This window comes from Melozone crissalis, unplaced genomic scaffold, assembly GCF_028551555.1.
Source record: "Melozone crissalis strain CALT ecotype California unplaced genomic scaffold, PUWL_Pcris_2 ptg000013l_1, whole genome shotgun sequence".
Classification (NCBI taxonomy): Eukaryota; Metazoa; Chordata; class Aves; order Passeriformes; family Passerellidae; genus Melozone; species Melozone crissalis.
This window is the reverse complement of record NW_026535791.1, coordinates 5,192,116-5,204,896: the sequence shown is the minus strand read 5'-3', so window position 1 is coordinate 5,204,896 and position 12,781 is coordinate 5,192,116. Positions and strand designations below refer to the sequence as shown.

General features: G+C 43.6%; 1 protein-coding gene across 1 annotated transcript in view; it reads left to right on the top strand.

The window, feature by feature from the left end:
* The window catches only part of ATP8A2 (ATPase phospholipid transporting 8A2), a 308,974-nt gene extending 303,922 nt beyond the window's left edge, over positions 1-5,052 (top strand). The window contains exon 37 of the mRNA XM_054271506.1: positions 4,071-5,052. Within this exon, the coding sequence (XP_054127481.1) occupies positions 4,071-4,168 (98 nt within the window). The 3' untranslated portion in view covers positions 4,169-5,052. The remainder of the gene's footprint in view (positions 1-4,070) is intronic.
* The last annotated feature ends 7,729 nt before the right edge of the window (positions 5,053-12,781 follow it).

Below are 12,781 nucleotides of genomic sequence, written 5' to 3'. Positions count from 1 at the left end.
ACCTGTGCCCCCAGAGGATGGGAAGGGTACCCTCCATCCATAAGGAAGGTTCTACAGCATCCTTCTAGGGTGGTTTCCCTCCTGTAATGCCCCTGCTGGTGTTCAGTTATCATTTGTCTCAATGTGCTCTTTAAAAAGAGAGCTGAGTCTGCTCCCATTAAGCAGGGCTTTGGCAGAGCTCCCTCTGAAACACCAACAGCCATGCCTGAGAGAGGATTACTGCACTTGGCCCAGGCTTCCTATGCTAGCCAAGAAAATCCTTCTTCCTTTGACAGAATATGGTGATTTCATAGAGTAAATCTGAATGCAGAGCATATGGTTTGCACCTTATTAATCAGTGGAGAAAAAGCACCTGTCATCTGAGGTTCGTTGCACAGTATGGGGGCTGACAAATAATAAATAATAATAATGTGTTCATGCTGAGGGCTCTAATCCCACCATTTATTCTCCACTAGCAGACACCTCCTTCCTTTCACTTTTCTGCTAGTGCATTTTTATTTGAAAAACAACAGGGGAGCTGCTTGAGATGCTTTTTAAACTTTTTTTTTCCTCTTATCTTTCTTGTGTTTGAAATATAATATACATTCTGTATTTTTTCCAAGCTGCATGTTTGTTGACTGTTAAGTGGAGTTGCAATACTTTAATATCAATTTTAGGGAAAGAAATAGGAATAATTGGTTTAGAATTTGATGCTGTGGCGTCTGACTCTTATTATTACTTGCAAATACCAGTAAGTTGGCATCTGAGACTAAAGAGATGGGACCATTTGTCAGGAATTCCTCTTGGGTCCTTAAGAAAACACAGGCATGGTTTATCAAAAGAGAAATTATTTACTTCAGTAAGCATTAGTCAAACTGTTCAAGATTTTAGGCAGCTTTCCCTTTCCAAAGTTAAATAGAAGATGGTTGCTGAGTCAAAGCTGAGTTACCATTCACTTTTTAACTGGCAAACATGCACTGTGACATCACAGCAAATCTCCTTAAAAACTCTGCAGAACAAAAGGTTTCGCCTGAGACAGAATTTGGTTGGTCAAGTGATACCACAGTGTTGATTTTCATTATGTCAGAGAGAGTTTTGCTATCCAAGAAGTAATGTTTCCTAAAAGAGATTGGGAAAAAAAAAAAGGTCTCTCACATCTCCTCAACCCCCTAAAAGTTTCAGTGGATTTGAATCTGGGCATTTTTCTGCAAAGGCAAACAAAAAGATGCATTTTATAGTTTGGAAGTTTGGACAGTACTAAACCATAATACCACTGTAGTAGGAACTAGTGAAATGATGCAGCAGGTGAGAGTTCTGATGGGCTGCCAGTGACAAGTGCCCTCTTGCTGTCTGGCCAAAACAAATCCTGGGGCAGACAATTTGGGTGAGTGCAAGGATAGAAGGAGAGTGCAAGGAATAGAAGGCCTCTAAAATAAATCCCTGAAGTGACAAAAAACTGTAAGCAGTCCTTCCATGAGGAGATCTTCTGGAATAAAGAGAGCCCTGTGGACACTCTCTGGTCCTGGTCTTGGAAGCTGTTGCCATGAGATGCTCTTGAGCTTGCACAGCTGTCTGTGTTGGAGGCACGCCCATCGAGATGGTTGCTGTAGCGCAGCGTTGCACAGACCAGAACAGACATTGCAGCGAACAGAAAAAGGGTGTTAAATGAGAGACCTAATGGGAGACTAGATTCAGATCTACTCATAGAATATCAAAGCTTGAAGAAAACCCAACAGGATGCTTTTAAAATTCAGTAGATTGTCTGATATCTGGTACCAGTGAAACCTTAGATTTGATGAGAATGTGAATCTCTTCTTAACAAATGAGCCCCATTGACAGATATTCAAAAGTGCCACTTTCCTCCATTAATAGAAAGTCTCAGAGTATAAAGGTCCTTCCTTCTGTGAGGGTGAGTGGGTTGTGCCCAGAAAGCCCCAAAGAAATGTGCTCTTTCCTTGGGCTGCTGCAGGACGCTGAACAATAAGGGCCTTGTTCCCAAGGCAGGCTCATAGGTGTGGTTTTAAAACTGGAGTTGGGGGAAAAGTTGAAACTTCCAGAAAGTTCCCATGTAACTGACAGATGGAAACTTTCATTGTTTTTGGATGGGGTCGGCAAGCAGTGGAAATGTAGAGCTGCATGGGGAGTGTGGATGCTTTTGCAGCATTTTGATTCCACAAGGCACAGTCAGCTGCCTAAACAGCTTGAAGTTCAATTTTAATTGTAATGTGAAAAGAAAAATGTAATATGAACTCATCTTCCTGTATAGAGATCTACAGGAAAAGTCTTACATGAGCTGCCAAATGTTGAGCTTCGGCTGAGGAGCTTGGGGGTCACAGCCTTTCCCATGACATACACACAAAACCCTTGCTGCTGATAGTCCAGGATGGATGAGGGACATGAACATTTAAGGATACCCCTGGTATTCTTGTCACAGATCGTCTTAGCTTGAAATTTCTTGCTGTATTAAGGTGTTTCCTATTGATGTGACAGCAGTGAACAGGTTCCTTTGACTGAATTTTGCATTGGCATTGCGGAGTGGTTGGGCTGCCTGGCTGTCTGCAGGCCTGTGGCAGCACTGGGAATAAGCAGGTCATGGGAAGATGACACCCAGGACTACTGGCTTGTGTGGTCAGTGCTGGATTTGCAGTGGTTATGGCAGTTGAAGACTCCGTTACGCTGGATGATCTCATGGATAAGTAAATATGGCAAAGCCACCTCGATGCAAATAAGGCAATGGGACATGGGCTTCAGTCTTCCAGGGCTTAAGCTTGTGGTCTTTGACCAAGTTGACTTATCCATGGAGAATTTAGCCAAAAATGCTAACAGGATGCTGGCCCTTGACATGGAACAAACCCAGTGGAGGTGTTTGTTTAAGTGTGAATCTACCCTTTTTTAAATGAAAGCCTGTTTTATACATCGTACTTCCTTTGCAATGATCCAGGATGGATACACCTTTTTCCAAAAGGCTGTTTGCACTTCATGAATGTATTCTGTGAACCTTCAGCTACAGGCAGGAAAAATGAACCTGTGCCTCTGTAGCAGTATGTATATTGGCATGGAACTGCTCAGGGAAAATGAAATGGGATGCTGGGATGATTGGTCGTATAATCAAATCAAGGTTCCTGCTGCCCTGCAATCACTTCCATGAGGGATATGTGATTGAAGCAATGTATTTCTGTTTGAATCCCCTCTACTTACTGGCAAAGATTTCCTGCTGTGCTTGTGACTCAGAGTGTCAAAAAATCTCCTGTCCTTTGCTATAGTCTTCCATTCAGAACTTCCTATAGGGCCACGTCTGCAAGTCTGTCTGCTGTTTCATCATGTTTGCCCATTAGCTATTTGTGACTGTTTTACCAGCATTGTGGTGTTCTGCAGATGCTATCAGTAAATGTCACTTGCCTGTCCACAATACTTTAAAAGAAATCAGGCACGTAGTTATTTTCATCTGAGTAGTTTCTAGGGAGACCACAGGATTGTGCTAGCCAGCAGGATTAACCAAATAGACACCTCCAGAACATGTTTTCTCTATGCAAAATATAAGTGACTGGCTGAGAGAATCAAAAGTTTCACAGTGTCATTCATCAGATTCCACTTGAAAAATTGTTCAAAAAAATAATCCTGAGGGGAGTAAAGAGGAAGATGTGAGAAAAATCTGGTTGTGGGCTAGACATTCCCACCTTTCTCCAGAGAAACTGCTGGTATCAAGCAGGCTTCAGAGGAGACAAGCTGAAATGCAAATCTATCTCTCTCTTAAGTCTTTAGAGAAGCTCTGCCACTGTGGGAGTACTGTGGGAGTGTGTTCAAATCAATCTGTAGCTTATTAGGTTGACTCAGAGGGCCTTGGTGGCTGTGTGCACTGTCCTGGCCTGGGGAGGGGAGCAGAGGGACAGGGCAGGCAGCAGACACCCTTTCTGTGCCGCATGGGCAATGCAGTGAGCAGCTCTGAGCATCAGAAGCACAGCACAGAAATTAAGGTTGCAGTGGTCTCAATCACATAACTTCAGTGATGCCTAAAACTGTTTCTAAAAGATGTCTGTACTCTTGAGCTCAACTCCAGTGACTGATTTCTTTTTCCTTCTTCTGCTTTTCAGATGGGTATGCATTTTCTCAAGAAGAACACGGCGTTGTTTCCCAGTCACAAGTCGTTAGATCCTACGATACAACCAAAAGGAGATCAGAAATAGAATAAATTATTCTTTACTTGATGGGTGGTGGGAATAGTGGGATTTGGATCAATGCATCCGCTGTTAACACATTCATGACTAGGTTTGGCAGCAGCAGCCAAAACACCAGAGAACTCATTTCTGTGGCCTTAGCCAACAAGTTTCTGTATTCTCCCTGCAAACCTTGAGTGCATATTGTGGGGGGGAGATCATTGTTTGACTTCAGTCGCAAAGCTCTGCCTAAAGTTTCGTTTATGTTGTTATGAAGCATTTGACTGTGCTATGTGAGGTGTGAAATTAAAAACAATGTTTTACCACTATTTAAAACATCGGCATAAGGTTGTTCTGGGGGAAAAGTAGAAAATTTATGTTCCATGAGAAATCAGTCTTTGCTTAATTGGAACGGGGTGCTGAGATTTCCTGTTTTGTTACACACAGACCAAGTGCACACGACTGCATGCAGACTTTACTCCTTCTTGTATTCACTGTTAATTAATTTGGCTGAAATTTTCAACAGACCATTTGGTGTAAAAATTTTTGATTGCAACACAGTTTGTAGCTAAAAATGCTTATTTGCCTTCTTATGACAGAATAACACAAGATAGCAATCAATTACTTAGACTATTTGCCCTCTTACAGGATTTATTAGGGTTCTATCATAGCTTTCTGAAACCCAAATAATAGCTTACTCACACAGCCAGGATGTGGAAGTCAGAGCTTGGCAGAGCAGCTGTCTTGAGTGCATGGCATTGTACACCAAGATGAACTCAACTAGGTGCCTCCTCATAACGCTTCATGATGTATTTGGATGTGCACTTCAAGTGTAGCCTGGGACTTCCCTCCATGACCCCATTCCCAGTTTAATAGTAGAATAAAACAGTGAGAATTTCAATTTATAGGTACCATCTGGTCAGATATTGATAAGATGCACATGTACATAGGAGGCTGATAGTGTAACCCTAAAGAAGCCTTCCCCATGCCAGGTAAGAGAGGTTTGCAGAGGAGGGCAGGAGGGGATTACACACGTGCGTGCACACACATGGACACACACAGAGCTGGCCATTGTGAAGAGGAGACCTTCTGTTTGTTTGTTCAGCCAAACCAGTCCCTCTTCTAGGTCTGATCCATCAACAGGCTTCCCAAAACACCCAGACCCATGAGCCCTGGAAGGAATGCTGGCTCCATGGCCTTGCTGTGCCACTGGGAGAGGCGTGCTGCTGCATAGGTGGGGATTTTGAAGAAAAAAAAAGGCAAAAGCTGGGGCATAAGTTAAAGCTGAAAGAGCTCTTAGAAAGCTTGTGCTGTCCTCCAGACAAGTTCTATTAATTTTAGTCACCAAGACGCGTTTCTGAACAGTATAAAGTAAATACTGCTGTGTTTAAGCCAGGCTTCGTGGTTAATGTATATACTACATCTGTGTATTTAAAAGTTGGCGTTGTTTTTTGCCCTATTGACCATCATCCAGAGGTTTTTATTGATTTAAATATATCTGAAAGCAATTTGAATATGAATGTTTATGTTTAGCAAAGGAGAGGGAAGTTCCAGCCTGGCCTACTGGTTTAATCTTCCTTAAGGGTTGCAAGTAAATGCCAGCGCTCAAGTGCTATAATTATCTTTCCAGTGCCACCTCAGAGGTTCAGAGTCCCTTTCTCTTTTAGAAAAGGCAAGTTTTGCTCCTGCAGCACCAGTCAGGATTGCTCTTGGATTAGGCTGATGGCACAGAGGGAAAAGTCATCACCTTCTTTTTGCAGTGCTAATGAGACAATTATGCAATAAGGAAAATGTGCAAATAATTTTGCCATAGGCATGAATGTCAAGGGGCCAAGTGTGGATGTATGTATTTTCTGGGAGAGGAATTTTGTTTAAAGGCACAAATACTAGTGCTGAGAATAAATAAGGGGAGAGCAAACCTGATCCCAGGAGTTTTTAAATCTTAATGCTGATATAACCTGTTAAACACTTCCTTTTATTTAGAAACCAAATCTGTTTAGGAAATGTGTGGTGTAAGCCTCTCCTCAAAACTGCTAATTGTTTCTTCCTTTTGTAAAAACACAAGGAAAATTAACTTCCCACCAAGGCAAAATGAGATCAGCTTAGTCTTTGTACTCTAAGCTACACACCAAACATTGGCATGTAAACAATTTGGAGGCTTTCAATGACGCTGCAGAAAAAAAACTTTTAAAAGCCTTAGGATAATGAAGAATGGCAAGTAAATGTGTTAAGCAGAGAATAGAAGGGATCCTGGAGTTTTTTCTGTTCTTAACTTAGGGCAACAAAATTTTGCAGAGCGTAATGAAAGATGCTGGGGAGGAGCAGCTGTCATCTGATGTGATTTATTTTATTAGTGCAGACTATGGGCTGTATCATTTTGACCTCCCTGTAAATTGAGGTCAGTGTGTGTCACAAACAAAAACCTTCCCTAGAGTGAATGGTAGTTTAGACTGAGCTACGTGTGTTGGTTGTCAGCTCAATGGGAATTGCACATGGGATTTGTCACAGGGCTATACAGTATGTGACACTGGGGCTGGTGGGTCAGACTTTATCATCACTGTATGGCCTTAATCTCTAGCTGAGTTAATTCTGTAGAACCCACCCAGGTCAAGACCTGGCATTCTTCTTGTTCTTTGGAGTCATTACAGGAATTAATGTATTGTAATGTGCCGCAGACTGGGTGTTGGAGTCGCTTGTCTTGATGAGCAATGATGAGGTGCATTCGAGTGCTGTGTTAGCAGAAGGAGAATGACAGCTGCTCTGCATCAACAGAATTCCTTGTTCATTAGGGCAAATGCACGGAGCAGTAACAGCAGCCTTTGAAAGTGCTGTGTGAAAATGTGATCGACTCGACAGGGTATCGGAGCAGAAGGAATGGGGCATTTCTGCGTGACTGTCCAGACTTAACTACCCAGCCTTGATCAGAAAAGGCCTTCCTGAGCGGCTCTCTGCGCTGACCAAAAGGAGATGGGTTTGGATATTCAGATGGAAGCAGTGATTTTCCTGAATTAGAGTTGGCTCTGTTGCTGCTTTTTATAGCGCCATAATCGCAGCTTGCATAGAAGCTGCTGCTCCTTTAATGATTGCCTAGTAGCAATTTAAAGCTGGGGAGCGGGAGCCCGAGCTGCTCTGAGCGCTGCTGAGGAGGCTGTTGACATTTTCTTCTCCTTGACAGGGCTTCAGGTCTTGCTGTAGGGAGCTAGAATGGGAAGTCAGTAATAACTTGTCAAGGAGAAATGGCAAATAACCAATAAAAGTATCTGGGTCAAACTAAGCTGCTAATATACATAAAAATGTGTGTAGAGTTAACATGAACTCTATGGGCTGTAAATTAAGATAACAGTCAAGCCTCGCTAATCTGCAGTTTACTAGACTACACACCCCATAGTGCATGGCCAAAACTGTGCAGTCTCTTCCCTTACTTCAGCCAGCGGCTCATAGCAGATGCTGCAGGGAAGTCTCTCTTACCAAGATTACATTATTTTTTACAGCATGTACTGGAGTATGTTCGCTGGGAGACAGTCATAATAATAAAGTTGTAAATAAAGCAGAGAAAGCTTTATTTATGTGAATATGTGAAATGTGAGGACGTGGTCAGTGGCTACACAGGGTGCAACTTGGCTCTCTATGGACAGCCCTAGAGGTGCACAGTCCTTACACTGTCCCTGTCCTGCAGTTTGCCCTTCGGGCTAACTCACTAAATCTTTCGTTTTCACATTGTCTGCAGTCATCAGTGAAGGCTAGTGATACTCTATTTACGTTCTCCCTTGGTTTTATAACTAATGACTTAATTTATTCTTTAAATGCTTCGAGGAGCGTACTTCTCACAGCTCAGGTTTGAAGCAGAGCAGGCATTGAATGCGTGCTTGACCCTGAGAAACACCTTGCGTTTATCAGATTTCTCATTAGTGTTAAGCGCTGAGGGTATTTTACCTTTGTTTTGAATCATCACACAGTATCAATGCCTTAAACTTCAATCAGGTTCAGGAGAGCTCTTTGGTGTCGAGTCTAACAAGAAGTGGTGATGGTATGAAATACCTGAAGGGCTGGAGAGGAGAATTTGGCTATGGTGTATCTGGGTAGCAGTCTGCATCTAAAATATGGCACTGACCATGCATGTTCCTCAGCCTCCAGACAGTTGGACCCCTTCTGTCCTGTCAGGAAGGATTCTTACACTCACCTCTTCCCAGTATCCTGTAGACACCCAAGAGAAGCTTCACTGCCTTTCAGCATCTGTGACCAGAGCTTTGTGTCCGGAGAAGGCCAGGGATAGGTCAGTACAATAGGTGACAACAAAATAAATCCATATGGGTACCTTTTCCATATGTAACAGTAAGATTAATGATGGAGGCTTTGAGCTTTGTTGGCAAATGAAAACCAGAAAGTGCCCTGCACTGCTTGGCCACACAAGTGAATCCCAAAGGTGATCGCTTCTCAGTGACCTGCAGGAAACCTAGCCAGCCTGAGTTTATCTGGACAGGAATGTGCTTTTGGATGGGCTGTCTGGAGAGGTGAAGGGAAACAAAATAGATTGGCCAAGACCAGTGCTGCTGTCAGAGGTTAGTGAGGGGAGGGAGTCCTCAGGCATCCGTGAAGAGCTGTGATAAAGCTGATTTCTTTGGTTCCTTCCTGTGGCTCTGGGAAGGGAGCAGAGCTGAGTTGAGAATTTGTGAAGCACTGTTACCTCCTGGAACTGAGTTTGTCTGGTACCAAGCTGAGTCCTGAACTTAGAATGAATCCCTGCCAGAAGTGTTCCTTGTTTAGCATGCTTTGGCTCTAGCAGGTTGTTTCCTGGGTTATGAAGATTGCTAAATTATTTACTGGTTCCTCTTTCCCTCGTGGACTCACCAGAACTAAGCACTGGAATTATTTCAGTCCTGGGTGACACCCCCTCATGGGGAGTTAGTGGGATTTCTGCTCAGGTGTTGCTCCTGGGCAGGTTCCTGTCTCTCAGGCCGGTGCAAGGGGCTCATTAATCTCTGGATATCTTTGTGATAGTGTGTGAAACCCAGAGGTTGTTTCATTTGGATTCATGGCCTGCTCGTGTGTGGTGTGGACAGAAGGTAAAGTGGCTGAGTACTGGTGTTTATCCAAAGCCTTCCTTTATGTATGAAGAAGGTGAGAGAAGTTCTTCTGAAATCTGCCACAAGAGGTCCGTTCTCTTTCAGCCTCTTGGTAGCTCCTAAAGAGAAACAGAAGTTAGTAAATTACAAATTCTGTGTGGGCAATCTCAGCCCTGGGCAATAACTCAGAAGTCTAACAATGAAGCAAAGTGTTAATATATTGCCAAACTGTCACTGTGCATAGCTGGAAGGTCAGCACCCTTGTAATTATGGAGCAATGAAGCCAAGGGAAAAAGCCAACATTAACAGAAAGACGCGATTGTTTTAAATTCTAACTACCTTACTGGGTGGTTTTCCTGCGAAGATGTTCCAGATGTCGTCTTGGCATAAATTAATCAATTTCAAAACATCTGCTGGGCTTCTTAGAAAACATGGAGTTTACCAGACAGTGATTGTGCTCTCCTCTGCCCTTCTGGTTGATATGGTGATTCAGAAGAGGAATAAGAGTACTTGCTGTTCTTACCATCAAGAGTTCATGGACTGCAAAGTTGCTCAAAGTTGTTGCTCAACTCTTTTTCTTTTTTTTTTAAAGGGCTCCAGTTATAAAGTAGTGAGGCAGCCAAGCCCTCTGGGACTGTGTACATGTGTGTGCTGGAAGAGATGTTTAACTTGAAAACCTCCCCCTGTCCCTCCTCCTGCCCCCAAAGTGCAGCCCATTGCACAGGGAGGTCAAATATTCAGGGTCTTGAGTGACAGGATTTTTAACAGCATCTTTTTCATCAGCGAGCCAAGTCATGTGCCCGCTTGTCTGTCATATCTGTACTCGAATTGCTTAAATATTGTTTCAGATGGGGACGTTTCAATCTGGATATGCAGAGAGGAGTGATGCTGTGGGGGGATGTTTAATTGGCTCCCAGCAGAGCAGCAGTGGTGTGTGGGTTTTTTCCTCTAGAAGTGTTACCATTTTCAGGTCCTATTAATGTCCTCTGGTAGTTTAAATACAGCAGTGCATTACAGTGGAGTTTGTTTCCCTCTCAGACTGAATACAAATGAAGGTCATTTACTTGTATTTTTAGAAGGTTCAGAAAACTTAGACAATTTGTAGCTTTGAACAGCATTGTTGACTGTTGTATGTCTGCACAAAAATATTTCCAATAAACCTTTTATTAAAGCAATCCAGCAGACCGAGGCTTGTTTGTTTTATCCCCCCACAAGCTTTGCAGCAAGAGTTCAGTGTTAAATACATTTGAGATTTAGTCTGCAAAGCTGTTGAATGGATTATTTCTATTTTTTCACGGCCTTTTGGGTGTGTTTTAAGGGCCTGCTCATTAGAGCAAGGCTTGAGTTCCTTTAATAGGTCTCAAATCAGGCCCCAAATGCAAGGCTAATATGGCAAAATAAGAATGGTACTTATGAGCTGACAGCAGATACTGGTATTTGAATAGTGTCTTCAGGGGGAAAACTATCTTTTTACACAAGCTAGGTGGAGAGAGATTCTTCTACAAATGATACACTTGATCTCACCAAGGCTTCACCAAAATAAAGCTTAGAAGTCTTTTGTCCCAATTAGGTCATGTAGACACAGCAGGGGAAAATTAAGCCCTAAAAACCTTCCCTTGCCTCCTTACTTGCAACTAAATTTGCAATTTTAACTCGGGCCCTTCAGGCTCTGAGTGTGAGGGGGAGCATGGTCAGATAGTGCAGCAAGGTGTGAGGCGAGACCATGGCAGCCGCTTTGCTCCGGAGCACAGGACCAGGCTCCCTCCTGCTTCTGCCTGCTCAGCAATGCCACATCTCTCTGCTGCTGCTGCTCAGCTGACGCTGCCGAGCTCGCTGGTGTGGCCAGACCTGGAGAAGTGACCCTGGAGCTCCCTGGCCTCGAGCAGGAGTGGCAGCAGGAAGCACCACACAAGGCTCTCGTGTCCCCGGGAGCGCTGCATCCGTACGCGCCAGGGGACGCCTGGCACCAACGCAGGAATGGGACTCAAGTTATGGCTGAAGTTGAATTTGCAGAAAAGGTTGGCCTTACTTCATTTTTGGTGGCCATGGGGAACATGCACTGTCAGATCCTTATAGAAAATGAAAGGATATGAGCTTTAACAAAGAGATCCCTTTGTCCAAATATTAATAGATGCTGGAATTAAACAGATTTTATCAGGAACAAAGTGCATATTTATATATAGTTTGGCTAAAACTTTTTCCCCTTAGGGTGCTATAACTTGAGGAATAGGATTTTTCCTAATAGATTGCTGACAGAACCACTTTTCAAAGTGTTTTTTTTTTTTTTTACAACAAATTATTTCTGGATTTTCTTTTTAAAATTACAGAACAGAAAGAAGGTGTAAGCCAAATCTCCCATCTTCCCTTAACAAGTCATTGCTTGACTACATTTCAAAACATTTTCATCCCAAAAGCCAGACCAGTATCTGCTTTTCCTTTGCAGGGAAATTAAAAGAGAGTGATGAACTTGTGTATCCCTGTTTTGCTGGAGTAAATGCCTGCTCCTTCCCTGGGCCTCCATAGCTGCAGCCCAGCCTGCAAGCATGTAGCAGCAGGAACTGTGCTGTTTGTAAAAGCTTCTCACACATCTGGCCAATCAATTATGCCAAAGTAAAATTGATGATAAACTTAAATAAGCCTTATTCAGTTGGTGGTGGGAGAATTGGATGCTCAGCCAACTGCTCCCTGCACTGTCGTCTCTTGTACGGCACACTAAAAGGGAAATGATTCTCAGAATTGTTAAACATAATGGATTGCTGCTTAAATCCCTTATTAGATATATTAGTTGACTAATCACCTCAGAGACTTTCCCTCTAACAGTCTGACAGGCAGGGCTGTGAGAGAGCCTAGTGCTCATGTCCCAGAGCCAAATATTTGGAGCAGCTGCTAAGTCTGTTGACGGCAGGCTTCAGTGCCTCGTACCAGAACAAAGAAGAATCAAAGTCCCTAAACCTGTAGATTAATGCTCAAGTCTGAAATGGGAGCATTAAAAAATAGAAGTGTAACTGAGAAAGGTCTGGCTGAGGAATGTTAAGCAAGAAGATTTCAGAAACATAATCCCTTTTAGTGAGTGCTGCTGTGGCAGTACCCGGTGACCAGCCCTCCCTCCAGCACAGCCCCATGCCTCTTTGAGTTCCTGCAGCATTTGGGGTGCAGCAAGTCCTCAGAAACCTGGAAGGAGCAGTGAGTTCCCTCCTCAGCAGAAATACAGGACTGCAGAGAAACAAGGCTTTAAAAACCCCTGAAAGGGCTGGTTTTTGATTGTCCACACTGAGCAAGGAGCTCAAGGGCAGATGAGTGGGCTGTATCCCAGGTAAGGGAATGGTGAACAGTGCTGGGAAGACCTTGCTGCAGTGGCCATGCCCAGCCAGGACATTCACCATGAGGAAGCTCATGTTGCATTTTTCTTGCCATGACTCTCTAAGGACAGTGGGGTGAGAGTCGAAGAGGTGGCCATGGTTCCCCTCTGGATTTTTTTGGTGTTTGGTGCTGTCCCTGTGAGGGTGCCATGCCAGAGTGGTGAGGGCACTGAGCTTCCTGGGTCACACAAAGCAGCCCTCAAGTGAAGAAGCTCCAACCTTTCAG